The sequence below is a fragment of the Calidris pugnax genome, unplaced genomic scaffold (genome assembly GCF_001431845.1).
Source record: "Calidris pugnax isolate Ruff unplaced genomic scaffold, ASM143184v1 scaffold128, whole genome shotgun sequence".
In the NCBI taxonomy this organism is placed as follows: domain Eukaryota; kingdom Metazoa; phylum Chordata; class Aves; order Charadriiformes; family Scolopacidae; genus Calidris; species Calidris pugnax.
In genome coordinates this window covers 808539-830135 of record NW_015090851.1, presented here as the reverse complement: position 1 = coordinate 830135, position 21597 = coordinate 808539, and the positions used below count along the sequence as shown (strand labels likewise).

At 35.5% G+C, this 21597-nt stretch overlaps 1 protein-coding gene across 5 annotated transcripts in view; it reads right to left on the bottom strand.

Annotated features, from left to right (window-relative positions):
* The window catches only part of CACNA2D3 (calcium channel, voltage-dependent, alpha 2/delta subunit 3), a 476829-nt gene that overhangs the window by 116546 nt on the left and 338686 nt on the right, over positions 1 to 21597 (bottom strand). For 3 of the 5 annotated variants that reach the window (XR_001412184.1, XM_014943248.1, XM_014943244.1), the window contains exons 14-16: positions 15193 to 15210; positions 3506 to 3577; positions 2601 to 2681 (exon numbers count right to left, since the gene is read on the bottom strand). Coding sequence is in view for 4 of the 5 variants with exons in the window: in XM_014943248.1 (XP_014798734.1) it covers positions 2601 to 2681; positions 3506 to 3577; positions 15193 to 15210 (171 nt within the window). In the remaining variant the exon portion in view is untranslated. The remainder of the gene's footprint in view (positions 1 to 2600; positions 2682 to 3505; positions 3578 to 15192; positions 15211 to 21597) is intronic. The other 2 variants (XM_014943246.1, XM_014943247.1) reach the window with 2 other exon arrangements.

Sequence of the window (21597 nt, the reverse complement as noted above, 5' to 3'; positions counted from 1 at the left end):
TGGCAAGGTCATAGAGAAAACATACCAGGTAGATTTATGCTGTGCCTGTCTGTGAATGATCGTATATGGTCAACTGTATCTGCCACATAGAAGATTGTTTCATAAATTAGCCGTTTTCCTAAAGCAATAAACTTCAGTGAGAGTAATAGAAGGTGATACGTTCTTGGCATCTCTTCATAAAGAAGGGATAACCAAAATAATAACAGGGGACATATTTTACCTATTATAGTATGACAAGTGAACTAGCTGTTGGCTAAATATCAGATCTCAAGTATAATTGTCTGTGTTGATAACTGCAGAATGACATTCAAGCAATGGAAGTCAGGTAAGGAAACAAATGTGGGTGGTATACTTCACGGGAAAAAAATACTTGACTATTTGAAGCATACCCAGATTCCAAGAGTACTATTTTATTGTGTGTTGTGCAATATGTGAAACTGCACACTCTCTGCATTTAAAATGCTTTGATTTGAGAGATACTACCACTTACAACAGTATTGCCATTTTAAACCTTGAACTCTGTCTCTCCATGACAGATTCAGAAACAAAAAACTTTTTTCTAACTGCTATAAAATGCCACATGAAAACTAAGTATTATTAAATCCAACCCCACCTTGCTCAGGAGAAACTGCCACTAACATCTGGGGAAGTTTAGTCTAGATAACGGCTGCTGAAAATAGCTCATTGTTATTATTCATCTTCCTCAGCATAAAATCCACCTCATACAAGCTGAAAGAATTCCAGGTCAGCAGAATTCTATTTCCACCCAATCATTTTATATCCCTGCGTGAATTTTATTTCACGTGCTGCCTCTAAAGGAATGGGTCCCAGAGGTGATTGTGCTCTTGCAATTGCACGGTCTTTTTACTGTTCAGAAATGTTTATGGTATGTGAGACTGGAAGTTATATCTCAAGTGATTTCACTAACCTAAGCGTATTGCATGATATTGGTGCATCCTGTAATAATCCCCTCTTGCTTTACATCCTGCAATATAAAATGTACCTTCAAATAAGAAGTCTAATATTCAGAAAGAGGATTATATATTACTTCCACAGAAAACTAAGTCTTAAAAAATATAGTAACATATGACAAAACTAGAAATTTTCATTTTCCTGCCTATCTTCTCCTTTTCTGAATCACTCTAACTCTGCTGCAATATCTGTTATTCCGGCCCCACACCGTCTCTAGGTTCTTTTATTCAGACTATCTCCAAATCTTACAGATGACTTTTGAATAACATCACTGGGATATGTATTTCTGAATACACCGAAGTGTAACAGAAGTTGCAGTTAGTTAACTCCGGGGGTTACTGTGCTGAGACTGTTCTCTGTTATTTATCCTGACCAGCAATGACACTGTTCACTATGTTCTGATATCAGTCTGTAGTCACCTGCTTCCTCTTCTCATAGTCTGCAAAAGTTTTTCCAGTTGGGACAGCTTTCCTGTTGTGTGTTTGCACGGGATCCAGGTCCCAGGACATTACTCCAACACCCCTTATCAACATTATTGCCAGTAATTTATGTATTATTTTTATCAAATTCTCATTTAATTTAAACTTTCCAGTAATTGCATATAGATCTACCAAATCATTTGGCAATTGCTAATGTATTCAAATTAGAATAAAAACCAATAGGAGGATTTTTTTACCTCCTATTATTTATTAATTATCTACAAAAACATAGAGGAATATACAAAGGTCAGTTTATTCCTCCATCCTCTTAGAAATCAGTAAATGAGAGCATGGCAGCCAATTAAGAGGGAAGCATGACATACAAATTTATGCTCAGTACAGATACATGTCAAAATGTAGCTACTCCGATAGCTGATCTCTTTAGTAAAGGCTGTGCATGGTATTGTGTTATGCATTCATTTGTCTTGCAAAAAGATTCTGCTAGGAATTAACTGGAAAACATTCATTTAATTTTCATTTGTGAATAAAACAGCACTACAGTAAAGCATTTCAGATGTAAAGAAGTAGTGAATCACTAATGCATTGCATCAAATTTATATGAAAAGTAATTAAATCTTTGCATTTGCCTGAAGCCTGCTTTTACTGAGGTAAAAACATTTCACGATAGATTACGTGCACCAAATTTTGAAAACTTTCATGATAATTACTTTCTAAGGATTTTATGGTAGAGTTGTCTGACTTCGGAAAACTCAGTAGAGGGAAATGTCTAGCAAATACTGGGTAGCAGAGAAGAAATCACTCGTCTGGTCAGGTAGGAACTAAAGCCATGTTAGGGACAGATTTCTGTAGAGTATCCATACAAAGTTAGGCAAATTTTCAGCATGAATTTTGTGTGGTTGAATCATTTCATTGATTTTATTATGGACAATACTTACATTACCTTCTAGAACACACTGTGATCCACAAAAATGTGAAGAATAAGCCCTATACTAATTTTGGCATTAACTTGATCATTGACTTGATCTCAGGACCAATGACATTTAGCCATCAGGCAATACAGAGCTAAAATTCCTGAAAAAATGAGTGAAATAATGGAGCTACATCAGTATAAACCGTATTAACATGCTAAATAAATTGTGTTACATATATACAGGGAGTATAAAGAAAACACTATCATTTGTGTATTACCTTGTATTTTGGAATAGTTTTTAAAAGCTCTTTAACTGGAACATCTGTGCCAACAACTCCCAGAAGAATCCCTTTAGATCTCTGAAAAGAACAATAAAAGATGCAGTTGGAACCACAATAATAATGAACATTCTCATTTCACATTGCTGCTACTCTGCAGAAGTGAGCAGATAACAGACAAATTATTTAAAAAGTGGGGAAAACAGAGGCCGGTACAACTCATCTGACCAAATAGTCGTTTAACCAATGATATCACTTCTTTCTACTTTATCTGCAATTCACAGAGAAAAGACATGCAAAGTTTTGATAGCTGACTGCCTCAACAGAAAAATTCCTCATGCAAAATAGCTTTTGAATTAAAACTACTGTTAAAAATAAAGTAACTCCCTTCATTCACAATTTCTCCTGCCATTTGATAAACAAAAGAGAAAGATCAAGCATTAAGGGGAAAGTATGTAATCTTTTTAATAACCTTAATTAATAACCTTATATTAGTAAAGTTAAACAGATATGTACATAATATATACATATGTATGTATATACATATATATATACATACATAAATTCTGAGTCTATGGTATAGAAGCATATCAGTGCAAAGAAGAAAAGGATATAGACTATTTTCTGCAAAAATGTAATATAGAAGTAAGAAGACCCTAAGGCCTAGCGTCATCTGGGATTTTCTCTTAGACACAGGGTGTCATTATTTTACTAATGTTTCTAGAGTATAGTTATTTGAGATTATTTGTCCACATTTTTATGCTAACAAATGGCTACTAACTGCAGACAAAATAATATGAAGAGAAGAAAAATTTTTAGAGCAGGCTAAAATCTTCTTAGGTCTCCGAAGCAACTTCACTGCCATCACCCCATTACCACATGACAGAAATATTCAGAGTACTTACAGTCTCATTTTGCTTACTAAATACTGGCATGGCAACAGTTGTCATCAACACCAATCCCTGATCATCAGCAAGCTACATTTAAAAAAGAAATATTACCTCTAAGAACTAAGGAACAATTACAGACATGTGATTGCATTTTTCAGTTACATTCTCTTCATTTTCAATGAGATAAGGCAATTTATCTAAATGACCCTCACACAGTTAGACTTGCGGTCAGCGCAGCGCTGCCCAGCCCCGGCCCCATCTTGATTATAGATACCAGCTCTGCCCACCCCCCCACCAAAACTGCATTGGCAGGAACGATGCCTCATCTTCATTCCTACAGCAGTCCCCCATGAGAGATACAAATGTGGATTGTGGAAGCAGCATGTGCAGTAGCAAAGCAGCTGGAGCTCTGTTCTACATTTTTCCCAGCGTCAGCTCTGCCAACATTGCCTCAGGCTGTTTTCTCCCAGCAAGGAACAAGAGGTCATGAGTTGCATGCACTTTGTTTCTGGTCCAGACCGAGATCTCATCAGCTAACACAGCAGCAGAAAGGATGACAGCCAGTTAGTATCCCAGGAGCATCTTTGCTCCGTTCAGTTTCAGTTTGCTGGACAAAGAGGTGGCAGGAAGCATTAGTTGATTCCGCACATCAGCTTTCAACATATTTCTTCAATTTAGGGAGAAAACAGACCTCCTGACCTTGGTTCTATTCAAGAGAAACATGTAGAATGCTTATCACTGGCCACAGGAGAGTGACATTGCTCAGACTATCTTCTCTTCATGCCCTCTGGCCAGACCACATCTTTGCCAGAAGGAAAAGGCTAACCGATGCTCAAGACAAGCACTGCTCTGTGTGCCTGAAGATCTTCACCATCTGTATATGAAAGATAATTCAAGCAGGAAGTTGAGAGTTACTGTTAAACTCTTTCTGCCCCTATAATTTGGGAAGATGTTTAAAGTTGAAGAGGCTTACCTAATACTTAAAAGCATGACACAGCCAATTATAATCAGAACTGGAGATTTCGTAGAACACAGTTAGAGTCTGCTTTGTTGCATCGGTGTTTAGCCAAACAGCCAAGGCAAAAAAGACAATCTTCCAGAGAAATACTGTAGGTGACAGTCATGCCCCATTGCAACTCTGACATTCTCCTACTACCCCTACATCATTATCATATTTTCTGTATTCAGGCAGTATCTCCAATACATTTTTTTTTTGCGAATTGCTGCAATTTTGATTTTTTGTTAACAAAGCTTTTGTTATCAGTGAAGCAGCAGCTGCCAACTCCCAAATTTTCAGAACACAAGTCATATATTATGACCTAGACATTTTATGAAGCATGTTTCACGTTAACAAATCAGACAAATAAAATCTAGAACATTACATGTCTTGAAGCTTCCAGACTGCTTCAGGGGGGTTTCAGTTTCCCAAACAAGTATATTTCCTGAAGTATGGCACTATCTCATGGTGAGGAGGAATGTTTGTAGACATCAGACAGGAACGGAAATGAAGTTTAAGATAAAGAAGGTTTACATCTGATAAGGAATCAATAGGGATGTGAGGTGGAACCAACATATGATCATGTTTCCTTTTTTTAGTTTGTTTTCCTTTTAAATAAAGAGAGATATTTCCAGCCCTGATATAATCCTTGATCTATTAAGCAATGGTAAATTATTAAATAAATCAACCACCAAAAAACCCCACATCTAAACAAAAACAACTCAGCAAAACACTGGAAGTTCAGAGGTTGCACTTGAAGGTCAAATGTGGCTGAACTAGTGTAAGAATTTACTCTCCTTGGCCAGAGTAATACAGTCAAGCACACTGACGTGATTTGTATGGAGAGGAGCTTTCTGTGGTACGACAGTCAATAGTCCCAAACACATGTACACCAGGAAGTGAAAAAGCATTCTGCTGATTATGGGGTGACATCTTGGAGCATTTCGAGATTTTATTTGATTGCCCAGGGTTGTTATTCTCTGGCATTATGTATTTGTCAAGTATCAGTACAGTATTATTTTACGAGTCCACTCACTCTCAAGACACTACTAGAAACAATTTATTGGATAGGATCCCAACCAAGGGACTGGCAGTAAAGTTTTAGGGTGTTTGAAATTCTTTTAATGGATAAAAAAAACAGTGCGGAATTCCTGGTAAATTCTGAGAAAACAAGTCATTAACTCCCAAAACTAGCTATGGAAGTGTGCAGAGAATGATTGCCCTATAATTATGGTATCTACAAGTATCACCAAGGGTTGGCTGCCGCAACCATTTCTATAGAAGTGCAACCTTGTAGTCCAGCCTGTTTGTTTGTTTGGCAGATGAAGAGGTTGTCAGCCCCTTCCATAAGTGGAGTCAGCAAATAACTGGCTGATAGATGACTCGCATTTATGACATTTCACTGAGTCACCAACTCAAGCTGCAGTATTTGCTTCAAAAAAATCGTTAGATTGTGAGGAATTATCTGCTAAGGAGGACCACAGCTTTACTCCCTGGGCAATGACATTTTGGCAGAAATACTTTGAAATAGTAGAATGCTAGCCACTGGGTATTTCTGCTAAGACAATTAATGCTAGAGTCCATTAATAAATTGCAAAGGAAGCCATGAACTAGGTATTTTGCATTGTTGCTTTGCAAGTCTGACAATTTCTTATATAATAGCAGAACTCTGTAACAGCTCATGCAGGTTTTTGAAAAATTTAGTGATTCTGAGGAAAAAAAAAAAACTGTAATATGCTCTCTAACCACTGATCAAACTTCAGCTTACATTAGTTACATTCAGAACAAATGTACCACTGATATCCTCAGGACTGGTTAGGATTTTTTTAAAATCATCAGCAATGCTTAATTAGAAGTTAACGAAAAATGTTAAATATCACAAATTCAGAAAAACAAAATTAATATATAATGATGAAGTGTCTGAATGACTGTACTAAATTTAAAAATTCAGATTATTGTATAATTAGTAATAAACTCATTGGTTACTCTATTATTGTTTGTTTTCCCCAAAAACAAAATACAGACAATCCTTATGATTCCCAAACTCATCAACTGGACATCACTCAGGCTCAGAAAATAATTATGTAGGCATATAAAAAAGAAAATACTGTAGTCAAACATTTCTTACAGGAAACATCTTGAAGAATGATTATGTGTTGCATTGGGTTTTTTTTAATAAGAACAAAATACATGCTCCTGAGCAAGCAACACATAACTTGGTTACACATAGAATCAGGGGTGTTTTAGTGTTATTAGCAAATACAGAAAATTATACTTATCTTACTATAATGCAATAACATCACCAGATGGACGGCTACAAGTTACATACAGTGAAAGGCCCTTGGGAATGTCTAAAACATGAAGCACCGTGAATTTAATCTCAATCTTTAAATAGGCTGTCCTTCCAGTCTCTTAGGAATACCTAACATGAACAACAAATACTAGTAATTACTGTCATTTTTACAAAGGTATGCTTTATGTGGCACAATAATACCCCACAGTCTGATTATTCAAAATTGTTTAAAGCTACATGCTAGGTTTACTTGGTTCATCCTTACTGACCCCTGCTATTCTGAGAGTTAGCAGGATTCATGGGAAACAAAGAGAAAGGTTTTACAAAAATATATTCACTCAATATTATGTTTGTTACGTATATGGCTTCTGCTTTAAAAAACGTTGCTGGCAGATCAACTGTCTTCACAAATAAGGATTAATTTGAACCAAAAAATATATATAGAGAGAACTACTCATCACTTTCCATTCCTCCAAGTCTCTGTTTCAAATTCTTGTTCTGTTCTCAAAGAAAACCCTTTGTTGCTTCTCTTCCCCTCTACTTCTATAATGTTTTTTTTTCAGTGCAATAAAGTCTCTTTAGCAAATTGAGCTCCTTTCTATTTCTTCAAACTTTATAACCTGAGTAAGTGTCTAAGCTTATTCTTTACCTGGGGCACCATATCAGTTAACACACATAGGCTCTGACATTGAAGTCCTCTCTCTTACCTATTTAGCAGCATTTCAATTACTGTGGTTTTATTTCCTTCAAGTAGTTACATAATATAAAGAAAAAGGTAAGGAAACAAAAGCTGCATCATCCTCAACCCTCCAGGAAAAAAAGAATTCCACTGGAAAGGTCCAGCACTTGAGGCTACCAACAGATGTGAACTCAGGAAAATGTATGTGCTTTGAAGTGCCTTTCAAAACATTTTCTAGTTTTGCTATAAAATTAAATATAAGAAACAGCATTCAAATTCACCTAAACGCTTCCCAGATTCAGCATAACATTCTGCAGAGTATAAGATAGGACCAAATCAAAATTATTGGAATAGTACAAAAATAGTACAAAAACAGTACTACCTGCCTCTGCCAGGGCTTGGGCATTTAATTTCATTAGGCCTCTGAAAACTCTAGAGAGCTATTAATTGTTGTTGGCTTTTTAAAAATATTGGCAAAATATAACTACAAAGTAATCACTGAAGAACAGTTTAACAGTTTTAAGCCAGTGATGCTCTCTGTGCACTAACTAATCTTGTCTGTACAGCCAAGCTTGTTAAGGTCCCTTGTGATTTTTGAAGAAAGTACTTCCAGGTTTTAGAAGTGGATTTGAATTCCAGTTTCTTCAAATTCTTGGTTTTGGATTACTGGAAACAGAAGGAAACTAACACAAACAAAAGATAAGAATTCCAGAGCAATGCTCCAGGCATTGTCAATTATGACATTGTCATTGTCATAAATATGTCACTTTCTTAGAGAGTAACTTCTTAAAAAAGGCAAATGAGGTCAGGCCTGTATTATTTATATTTATAAAACAAATATTAATTTATATTTTCCTATATTTATTTAGATCAGTACTTTTACAAATGCGAACCATCTGAACATCAGTCAACATCAGCAACTCTCCACTCTTGCAGAGTAAGTCATCTTCATGCTAAACAATACAGAACTCTGATTATATGCAGTACGGCACTAAGGGCCTGTCCTTTCAGAATTTCCTTACTCTGTTAGATATTTATTCCCCATAGAATAGGAAGTTCTTGCTTTTTCCAAAAGCCAAATTAGCGTGTTTACATGAGCCTTACGCATTTCAAAACAAAACCCTGAGCTTATCTCATCACAGGAATCCTGCAAAGACATTTTATTCAATAAACTCTTTATCCATCCAGATATTGGAATGTTTTAATTTGCGAGCATGGAATGTAATAAGGGGAAATAGGCTGCCCCATAGAATACAGTCGTCACTGTTTGGGGGTGGGGAACAAAACCAAAAAAAAAAAAGAAAAGGCAATTAAGTTCTCCAGCTGATTCATTTTGATTAAGGACTGCAGTTGATGAGTCCTGTAATCAGCATCTCCCTTAATGAATCAGGAAGATACCTTCATGAGAGGAAACACAGACTGTCTATGCCAATTCATATACAAAGGCATCTTCCTTCATAAACACAATCAGTCTGTGCTTCCTCTCTAAATTCAGTTCTCTCAAACCTCTGCAGTCTCCACTATTCTACCAGACTAATCTATTGATCAGTATTGTTCTGCCATTTCCTCAGACAGGATAGGACCAGTGCGTGTGTCTAGAAATCCCCAACAACATACGAGACCTGAGGAGCTTGTGCTGTCTACACCAAGTGCTTTGATCCTGAATAAATTCTCCACAGTACTGTGAAAGCAACGTGAAGGCTCATTACAGTCCTTCTCGTGGCAAAGGCACACTACCCAGTGGAACCCCTGAACCCATGTACACACAGGCACAACTCCTTTGCAGTAAGGTGCTTTTTCACATTCAAGTTTCTCCTCTGAAAACCAGAAAAAGGACTCCTCCCTATGCTGAATGAGCACCTCTTTTTCAGTACAATTAAGTTTTCATACTGCAGCAGCTGTTGTTCCACCAGCCATTTCAAACATTCTTCCATTTTCTACCTTTCGGCTGAGCTGTTAATTTCGATTTAGTTCTGCATTTGAATACACTACAAATTTCATCTTCTGCTAAGAATATGAACTCACAATAACATAATTCCCTCTAGGGTTTATTAATAAACCAAAAGCAACAAAACAAGCCTCAATTTAATCTCCTCCTGAGCTTGGCTTCCACTCAAGACCGTCATCAATTCATTTTCTTTCCTTCTTAGGAAAGGAAATAAGGCAGCAGAAGGTATTTCCATGTCTTTTATATCATGAGTAAAACTAATAGACCTCTTCCATCAGGTGATTCTGGGAATATTTAAGCAGAACTCTGCCACCATTTAAGCAGAACCACCATTAGAAGAAAAATATAAGGCAACTTCAGTCTCAAAGAGCTTATGAAATGTCAGTGATTTGACAGTGCTTGACTGGATAATGAACCTACAAAAATGTTAAATTGGTGCAATAAGAATTCATGGGAAGTCGGTTCAGGGAAATATTAAATGTGCGTGGATTCATGCATATGGGCATATATGCTTATGGGAGACTACTGAATTGTACAGCCTCTCAGATGTTTCTTATAAGTTCAAGTCTAGAAAGATATCCCCACATAAACACAAGTAGTTTAAGTGTTATTATTCCTATGACTCTCTAAAACATGGGATTACAATGGTAGAGTAAAAATACATGTATTTCAATACTTGGGTTCGGTTCATTTGAAGTTTGGATGACTTATGCTATGGAATATTAATTTTGCAACATGTTCATCTAATAGTATTGCAGAAAAGTAAGTTTTTGTAGTTTCTCCAACTTGCACCACTATGTTTTGTATAAGAATTGCCAGGTTACTTTGCATGACATTGGCAAGAAAAACTAAATTTAGACCTCCAAAGAAAAACACAGACTTTTCAACTAGATCTCAGGATTTTGTAAGTTATCATCCACAGTCTAAAATGATGAATGAAAGGGAGAGCTTTAGTGGTTTGCCCCAGAAAGTTATTCTACTGAAAAGACCTAGTGGCAACAGTTTTAGGCGGGAATCTATACAAGGGCCATGGTCACTCAGTTTGATAAAATGCTTAGCAAACAGTAACAAACCTTTAAAAACCATCTCAAGAATCAGGAAAAATGCATTCCCAGGCTAAATGACTCTTGGCTGTTCAGAATAAAAAAACAGAACTTACTCTCTGAGAAAGTCACAACCTGTAATGCCCAGCAGTAATAGTTTTATAATTGGACAAAAACTTCTCTATTTTAGAAATAGATATAACTGCTACAATTTTCCCCTTAACTCTTTGATGTACAGTGTTATCCTCCTCAGAACAACCTCAAATAAACCTCCAGAAACAAAAAATAAACCAGCATCCACTTACTCCTCACATGAAACTTCTAAACCCCACAACAGGAGCTTTGATTTCCACAATACTTAAATAAATTACCAACAGGTTGAAATGCAGAAAAGGTCCACAGGCCACTTTATCTACAAGACAGAGCTTCAAATTGTTGCTAGCATTCTGAATCAAAAATTGAAGCAAGGCCAGGAGATATGATAGGGCTAAATAGAGGCACTGGATTAATTGTCTGAGCAGTGCTGTGCAGCTATGCTGACATAGGAACGCTTGGTCTGTAGACCTAGAAAGAAATATGATGTAATGGGCTTCCAGGAGGAAATAGGTCAAAGAGAAGGTCTGCTGGCACAGCCTATACAGCCTTGAAAAAAAAAAAAAAAAAAATAAAATTAGGGGAGAAATATTGCTATATTCAGAGGGACTGAAAGTCAGGTGAAACTGGGGCATGGGAACACCACAAATCCTCTGACAAGGCACCAGCATTGAAAGTGGTTGCCACAATGTTGTTGCAGACAGCAGTTCTGTAGGGATGTATTTTAAGCATGAGGTTCATGCTGAAGCTTTTGTTTTGTCTTCAGTACCTTGTTATAACCCTGCCACCTTCACAAGCCACCTCCTTTCCTTCTTTCCCCAATCCACATTGGCTTGCTTCAGGAGGTGTTGTCCTCTCCTGTGAGTACTGTGCTTTTATGTGCTGAATAGAGTCATGACGCAGACTGGAAGTATCAGAGAACTGGAATTTGACCATTTAATTTTGTTTTATATAGACTACATGAAAAAAGAACAGCTATTATTTGGGGTTAGATTCAAATCATGGCCCAGGACAATATAAGAACCTGTGTGAATGTATTAAATTAGAGAGACATTTCTGTGTTTACCACACAGAAATGAAACACAAAAAAACCCTCATATTGTAAAATAGTTATTCAGAGCTTGCAAACAGCTGACTCAAAAATGTTATTAAAAGTCAGCTTCCTTATTGAGGAGTGTGAGAAAGAAATTTGGAAACTAAATGTAAGATTGCAATTAACATGTATGCGAAAAGTTTAATGCAGTTTTATGAATGCATTGTTCAACTTCATATACGTTATAAAAGTGAAAAACAATAGCCTCTCATCATCAGAAAAAGGATTCAAAGGAATGCTAAATCAGGGTCAAAATGTTTACTTCATGATTATTTTGTACTTCATTAGATTCAATTTATCATCTATAATTTTATAAAAATGCTAAAATCACTAGTCATGCACTTCAATGAAATAGTGGCTTTGCAAATTTTCCATTTTCTATTCCCAGTGACAGTTAATTCAACACTTCAAAGTATAAGAAGGTAAATGATGCAGGGAATGATAAATGATGCTTCCAAATGGCTGAAAGATGATAGCATTAAGATAAAAGGAGGGCAAAGCACTACTTACAGAAGTTAAGGGATAACACAGAAAGAGAGAAGAAAGCTGTCAGGAACTTTTGGGCAGCAAATATCATAAAAACATTTCTATATGGAGGAAATATGATTCCATTCATGAGCGAACCATTAAAATGAACTTTCCTAAATGTTCATAAACACAACTACCTGCTGCTGATTTGTGTGCCTAATTTATTCACTTCTACCTTCTTTACACAAGCTAAGTAGAACAAAACATCACAGCAGGAGTAGGACAACAGATTTTGAATCCTGCTGTGTTCGCTCAAGAAAGCTGCAAGTAAAGCTTTCCTATTAGAAAGCAAAACACCTTTTTGAGCTATTAAGGAAGAATAGCTTTTTCTCGTCTATGAATACAAAAGCTGGTTTTCAAAAGTGCTTCAAAGATGAAGGTCATTTTGGAAGCCAAACCAAAAAAAAATCTGAAAATCAGTAAATTTGAGTTATTTCTTTGTTTATTACTATTTTCACAGCCCTGCAGGGGTGGTTACCTAGAAGTGTCCAGAAAAGCAACATAAAGGACATACAAATTTCACATTAATTTCTTCCATTTGTTTGGATAGTGGCTCTTTCTTTTGGATACATTGGATCTTCCTCGACATAGTTTCTTCTGAAAGCTACATAACCATAATAAACCAGCATCTTGATCACCTGAAATTATGGTGGGGCTTTTTCGGTTTTGTGGTATTTTCTATTTCAAGTATAGGCTATATCACAAAGATCTTTTCAAGACAAACATCATGGTGCAACAGACATCCACCCTAAACTCCTCATACTTCGTTTCACCTGCACTCCTATTCTGAATCTGCAACAATTTGATTTAGAGCAGATCGGATAACAGTAACAGGCTTTAATTGTTATTTAACTGCCACAGAGAGTTGAGAACCTACAGGTCTTGAAAATCAACAGCTAATCACCACAGGAAATTGACTAAACACTGAGAAGACTGTAGCCAAAGTGCTTCACATAAAAGGCATAACACATTTCAGCAAGATGACCAAGTATTTATAACAGATATAAAATAGTAAAGGTAAACTTGGAATGCCACATTTTTCTTTCAGATCACTCAAAGATTAAAGTGAACATGTTTAGAGAGACATGACTGTTTGAAATGTTTATAGAGAAAACATTTGCAAGATGATACATATATTCCAACAAAAATACAGTACAAGTTCAGACACCATATGGCAAAACATGTACACTAATGACTAAGTCATTCATAAAGGCATGCATCAGCCCTGTGCTGCTTCCCTTCACCTTGCAGATAGCAAGGGATTCTCTTGTTTTGTTCATAAGCTATTAGGCCATGATTATGAAAAGCCTTATTTCTTACCTGAAGCCATCAAAAGCCCTTGTGGCTTCTTGTATTTGTCCTCTCTCCCCATCCCATTCCCATTCCTTCCTTCCTACCCTGCTCCTCTTTCTCTGCATGAAAGTAGCATATAGTCCAGTAGACATTATGCATACATAATGAAAATATGTGGCTTTAGTTCTGCATTAGTTTGCTCAAGGGATAAACAGAGTGAAAATTTTTTGACCTTCCATGAAAACTGTGTGCTTTTTCAGTAACCTCAAACTTGAGTAATTTGTAGCAGAATATTAGTTAATAGCTCAGAATTGTGGACCTCAGAACATATAATACAGCACCACATGACACGATCTCGTAACAGCCTGACTGTTTATATCTTTCTGCACCATCATATTATAACCTTGCTCTGTCTCATCTTTCTGCACACTGTTAAGGGAAGCATTTGGTATAAACTTTTAGACAAGCACATGAACATGAAAAAGCCAAAGTTACTCAATCTAGACAGTCTTTTAGTCCTCCTACTTTTCCAGGAAGCTGTAAACAAAAGATTTCTTCAAACCATCTATTTCCAGAAGAAAAATAAAAGCAACAATTTTTGTTATCATGTCATATTTGGCAAGCTCTGCAACTATCAAAAGACAAGAGGAAACTATGGACATATGAACAAGTAGCACATTACCTGCAGATTTGAAATAGAATTTGCTGAGCTCCATGAGCATGGAAATTTCAAATATACATAGCATCATAAAAACGAAAGCTCCCATGCTCATATTTCTTGCTTTTTAAACTTAAAGCAGAGGAGATCCATTAATTAACCATTTCAAAGTTTTGAGTTCCACGAATGCCCTCACCATTCTGCAAAAGCTATTCATTGAAGATCACCTAACCTATAGTTTTCATTAAAAACTGAACTTTGATCACGATCCAAGACTGTTAATAACAGTGATCTTAAACTGATTAATTGTTATGACATTTCTTATTAAAGACTCTTTACCTAGCACAATAAGTTTGACTTGGATGAGTCAGTATTGCTATTTCCCAGTATATTCCGTTCATCTTTTCATTTTAATATTTTTCACCACAAATCAGCATCTAGACTTTCTGGAAGCTTTAATTATATTTGTGAAATATACAAGGATGATGCAACAGGCATCAAGCAATTCTTCGAGTTTGCCACAATCACTGTGCTATCATGATGTGCAGTAGTGACTCGGGTAACATACCATATCGATGCAGAAATTATTTAAAGGCAAGAGCGTGTTACATGAAAACTGTATGCAACCTATTAGAGAAGTCAAATGTTGGATGTATTCAAAGGTGTGTTGATAGATACAGTGGTAAGCAGTGAAAGGGTATCAGCTATATCATGGGTTCCGCAGTCTCTACAATAGAGACAAAATGATCCAGAGAAGTTTCACATGGAGTAATGCGGTGGGTTGGGGTGTTTTTTATCCTTACTATTATTTCAAACTGTTGATAAAATAGCTTCCCTGTTGTTTTAAAGTTGTAGGCTACTATATGCCTATCATTTTAAAATACCTCATATATTTGAAGAGCTGCTCTCAGCAAGTACCATAGCTGGCCTTGATGTCAGCTACCCTTCCTGCTGCTCAACTCCAGAGGCCCAGCGACCTGTTTCACTGATCACCACTGTACTATACTCACAACACCATGGAAACATGAAGGACTGGTGACTGCTTTGAATGACTAAGATTTGATTAAAATATTTTACCTTTTGAGCCTGAGGGAGCTGGAAAACAACAAAACAGAACAAGCAATCATTATACATTAAAGTAATTTGAACAGCTACTTTAGCTGTTGTAGTCATAAAATCACAAATATAACGGAATGTAAAACAAAGGAAAGAAACTAGAGAAACTAGGTTTATATTGCCAATTGTTTCAACTTATTGAGGGCTTATTGACTTTATTATTTGATAGCTTCTCTACTAGGTATCACAAAAGCACCATGCAATTTGTTAAATACCACGATACTAAGACAGGGACTGTTTTCTCATCAGATATGGTATCACACTTGAACTGTGAAGTAGTTCCATCTTCCTGTACACAAATATAATTCAACATAAAGATAGTTTTAGTTTTAAAACCAGCCATTCTTGGTTTGAAAACATCTAAATCTACACTTACTATGAATGAAATTAACATTAAGAACAGTTTATCACATTTAAGTAGGAAAGAAAAACAAAATAGTAATAGAAAGTTATTGACTGCTTATGCAAACATATTTTCATATATGCATAATAGACAATAATGTATGCATAGAACAATACATTTCTGTACCATAAACACAGCTATGATTACATGTACATATCTGCAAATAAAAAGTAAGAGTTTATGCATATATGCATATTTATATCACACAGACATTCTTAGACAAGATTAGCCATACCTGGTTGTATGCACAGTATTTACTGTGAGCAACAACGCATGTAAAAAAGGCACGCAGAGCAGGCAGTAGACTCTATTACATACAAAATACCTTCTTTATCAAGAGGTGAAAAGTGGGTTCCATTTTCACTTCAGGAAAAAGAAAACCCATTGTTGGTAATAGAGAGGAACTCAGAAAAATAAACTATTATAGGCATAATACAGTTTTCCCTTTTTCCAAGTTCTTCTCCTCTTACTTTCATACTCATAGAAAAATTGACCACACAGCAATTTAGCTTTGTGCTAAATCCACCTTCTCAGAAAATTCCTTTTTCCAATACAAATTGTTCCTTTACAGGCATCACCTGAATATAGAAGCAGGGAGGAGAATCAATACCAAATGCAAAAGGACCTTCAAGATTTCTAGTGAGTTCCTGACTGACCTTTTTTCCGTGTTCTGAATTCAAATAAATAGAAAAAATAACTAACATATAGCACTCTGCTAAAAGCTAATATCCACATTAGTATATGTCATGAAAGAGAATTGTCACATGATCTTGAATTCACAAGCAACTAGCCACAATTTCTCTGTGTTCACAACATAAAATGTAACAAATATCATTGCAGGGAGAATCGCTGCAAGTAAAATTCTTTCACGCTACAACTTAAAACAATAGCAAAATACGAGCAATGATCACATTAAAGTATCATCTATATGTGTTTCTTTAAAAGTCTGTTGTTTAAGTAATTGATTATTTTCAAGAGCACATTAATAGGAGTTAACAAGTCCATATTATCTGTTGCTGAATTCAGTTTGTCAAACCCATTTATAGCCTTTTGCAAAACCAAGAATATTTCCTTGCTCTGAAATAGTAGTCAAAGCCTTGATTGAGAAGAATAGGGTCAGCAGATGAGATTTACATTCCATTATCATTTTTCCTGGACTGGCATTCTTGTCAATTTTCACCTAAGCTTCAAGACAGGTTTGCAGTCTTTTCCTTAAGAAAAAGCCAGTGCTCTTTGTTACAGCCAGACAAATCTTCATTCTGTTGCTGATTTGAAACTCGGCTGTTACAAGATTCTATATGTCAGCAATTCAGTTTAATAATTGCTACAAATTCCCTTGAAATAAACTATGGAGGTTTAACTGACATTACCCCTTCTGGGAGGCCATAGGAAACAAATAATCTTCCTAACAATAACAGTAATAGTCCTCCGGTCTGACCCTTTATTGTACAGTCTAAAACCTGCCTGTCTCTGTGTAAAACCCAGCAGGTACCTCTGATTCCTGTGGTTTGCTTTATATGCTGCCAAGAGGCAGTTTTGCAGTAAACTGTGTGATCTTCCCCTAGCTCTCAAAAAGCACTGCAGACCTTCCTATGCTACTTGCACCTGTGGTAAACTATGGTGTCTTTATTCAGCTCCAACCATGCCAAAGTACCTCCTGTTCCTATTTGTTTTCCATTAGTGTCTCTCTCTCCCTCCCTCTGGTGATTGTCTTTAAAGAAGACATGATAGGGCATCTGTCTGTTTTACTTGCTCCTTGTTTACCATCTGGGTAATAGGTGTTTCTTTCAATCTGTCTTTCCCAGAAAACTCAGATTTTCTTTACCAAACCAATTTTATTATTCTATTTTGTATTGTAAAAAATATATGCTTCAGGGACTGCAAGCCCCTTGAGGTTCACAGTATGCTTGATTTAAGTAAGACATATTGAGAATTCCATCTCTAAATTTAGGTCAACTTGGTGTCCTGCCACACAATGTAACAAAGAATAAATAATTGTAGGAGGCTTTTCAATACTGTTATTGCACACAGTGTCATTCTTTCCACATTTGAAAATAATCTAGTATTGTTTTGAGCCCTTTGTGGAAACTTGTTCGGTATTTTCAGAAGAAGAAAAATTAGAGACACTACTAACTAGCAAAACAAACCAAGATAGGCAAAGGAGTCAAACATCACTATGAAATTAATTTTCCATGTTCTGTTTTTCTAATAATGATTGTATGAAATTATCTTTGTCAAAAAATTGTTCTACTGTATTTATGTTAAAGCATTCAAAAATAAATAAATAACTCTTATTATAAATTCACTGACTTCATTTCTACAGTCCTATTCTGCCAAACATTTCAATGGCAGAAAAAGGCTAACAACCCCACTGATTTGATTGTTCTGTAATCAGATACAATCAAAATCAATAGAAATTAAGTACAAACAAGCTAGTAAATAATGATCAAGTATGAATGCAGCTTTGATAATACAGCCATTTCTGTAAATAGTTTCTTGGGCTGCACCAAATTTAACATCTATGCATAGCTAAATTGACGTTGGTTTGCAATGTTCAGACTCATCCGGTACATGTCACACACTGCCTCTGGATTTGGCATTGAATGTATGTATTAAAGCTTTTACTTTTTGGAAATACACTTCAAGGAAAGGTGTGAAAAGCATGTAGGTGCTGTACTTAACATCACAGTAAGGAAGAAGATTTCGCACATATCAGTGAAGCTTCTCAGAAAAGAATGAGACAAAAAAAGGATAGAATAGTTAGTGCATACACGTGCCAGGTACTCTCTAATACAGGTTGTCTGTTTATGCCATCATATAATATAAATAAATGTAAGGGTAGATAGTGGTTAATCTATGTGTATAAAGAAATGCAAAACATTCCATACATTGCTCGGCAGGCTTCCACAGCTCTTCCCAAAAATGCCCCAAACTTGGGATAGAACAGAAAGAACAGTCAAACTCTCAATTTTTAGCAGAAAATGTAAATTTTCTGCTTGAAAATCTACTTAGTTGCTATAAGCTATAACATTTAAATACTACAATTTTGGCAATTTTTCTTTTGGCACTTATTCTCTACTTCCTAGAAACATGTAAGTACTAGAGGCATTATAGATAATTATATGCATTCATGGAGGAAGAAAAAAAAATTCAGCCTCCTACTGGGATGTTCCTGATCTTAAGATTTCAGTATAAATATTAAAAGAGTGACGTTAACCTGCAGCATACTGGGCTAATATCCATAAGGAAAGTGCACTTGATTTTTCAAGGGATTCAATAGGAAATCCTTCTTTGTTCACGTAATTGTTTTACTGTGCTACCAAATATTTTGCAGTACAGCATTTTAGTTGAGGATGCATGCAAAGTACACCAGTCTGAGGAAACCTAAATGTTGCTATGGAGAAAAGACTCATAAAATATAGATGAAAACTACAATTCTAGTTCTCTCTTTAAAAAGATGACAGAAAATAAAGTTAACTCTTGTCAAACATGCAAAAGAGAAAACACAGGAGCCACAAAGGTATCAGACTGGAATCAAGAAATAGCAGAGCACACTAAAATATTACATGTACATACTAAACATGTTTGCCATAAAATGGTTTTGCCCTTTGAAGTTTTCACACATTTTCTAAAATACATAACTGTTTAATAATGTAAATGACTCAATAATCTCTAATGCACTTTCTAGCAACCTTTTTTTTAAATAAGAATAATTAACACCAAAAAAAAATCTAAATATGCTCAACTTTCAAAATGGTTAATTAATTAAGTCATATCTGGCTGCACCTGCTCGCTGAACTTCGTGTTGAAGTTAACAGACAAGAAATCCATATTTGTAGGAATATTCTTACATTTTTTCCTGTAAGAGTGATAAATTAAAGACTAGAGCACGCTGCCCAAAGAGTTTGTAGTGATGTTCAAAGCCCAATTGAACGCAGTCTTGCCAACCTTGATCCAGCTAATCCTGCTTGAGCACAGGGTTGGACTAGATGATCTACAGGAGGTCCCTTTCCAGACTCAGTTATTTTGTGAGTCTGTGACAGTGATTCTTTTAATTGCATAAATTAATTATTCTGTCTTTCTGATGAATACAAAATATTGACAGGAAAGATTGTATTTAAATTATCCAGAATGATTCCTTTAAATGCAAAGTTTGGCTAGAAACTTTAGTCATAAATAATTATTTTTTAAAAGAATTATGTTAATTTCACAAATAAATCACATGACTAAAGATCAAAGTAGCAGAACTGACTTAAGAAATCAGACACTCCAAGAACATTCCACAAATCATGAACTAAATTTTGGCCTTGTGCATGTGTATTTAAAGGGAGTGAGTTCTATTTTCATTATTACACCAGTGAAGAAAAACTTGTTAGTTAGATAGATGTCCATGGTAAATTCTGTTTATATATGCAAACATATATTAAGTATAAACATTACTATATTTAGATTTCCCTATAGAAATTACTGATGTAACTATTCTCTTATCTGTTATATAGTAGATATTTCCTTCCTAAACAAAAACTGTACAAACATTCATGGATGGAATTGGAATATATTTCTAAATATAGACAACTCCAAATAAAACAATTTATCATGTAATACTAAGTGACATAAATTACATTAAATTCTGCATATTTAGTGTTTTTATCTCATACACAAAACAATGAAAATAGCTGTTTCTAAAAATGGGATCAACAGTAGCACAATAATTGCTACTAATTACTACTAATAAATGAACAGTCTTTTCAAAATGCTACAGCTATTTGGTTTTTGGATTATTAATTTTTATGTTTTCAGGGTGACCTTCCTCAAGTTATGGAGACAACTAGTTCACTTGCACTTCAACTGTGGACCACATGAACAAGAGAATTACACATGCATAAGACATTTTTGTTCCACCATTAAGAAATTTAATGCTGTTTGTGAGACTGTAAGTGAGTTTTACAGGAAACTTTTCTATTGGTTTTTCCTATGGGGGAACACACAGACTCATCTTGCATGAAGTGGGATAATACTTATTTTAGGAACTGGTGGTTTTGATAGTGCTTGTATCTCATGTAGGATCTGTTTATTGACTTCAACTTGAGAGCTGGAACTTGTAGAAATTTGTCGCAAATATTCTGAGTTACAAACACACAACGGGTCTAAAGCTAATTAACGTCTTCTGTAATATCACTAAACATGAGCTCTACAATTGACTCTAAGAGAGAAACAGACGAGCACCAGCAGCAAGGAGACATCCTTCAGGATGATTTCCTATGCTTATTTAAACCTAGTGCCTGTATTTTACTGGTTAGGAACTGCTGGACTGCATAGTTATTCTGGCAGTGAATGACTTATTAGTAGGTTTTTTTAAATTCATACAGCACTCAAAATATTTCCATGTCTGAGCAGAGCATCAGAACTATTTCCTAGATCTAGAGGCACAGGTCCCTAAACATTCCTGGCCCTGAAATTATCAGAAACTCCAAACTGCTTAAAGACATATTATTATAAAATCTGAAATTGTAATGCAACTTAAATGATATGACTGGTGATGATTCCCATATTCCCATTAATATAGTTTATTGAAATGTTAGTGAAATATTAGGTTTCGGCTTTGTGTTGTTTTGCTTTAATTAATGTTAGTGCTTGATCAGTCTGTTTCTTTATATTACCAGTACAGAAGTGAAGCAATGTAAATTGTTTCAAAGTATTTTTCTAACTTCTGTTGCTACTGACAAAACATACAGATGTGTCCAGACATGATGTTAAATTTCATTGATATGAATACTTCACACTGAAGACAGAGTTAACCTGAAAATAATTAAAACACTATGCAACTTCTTTTACTGTGCTTGCTTTTAGCATTAGTTGATTTGCTAAAGCACCACAAACAGTTTAGAAAGCTCACAATTTAGATCAAATACATTTTTATTCAAAAGATGAAAAATTGTTGGAAAGAGAATAACCACAGAAGC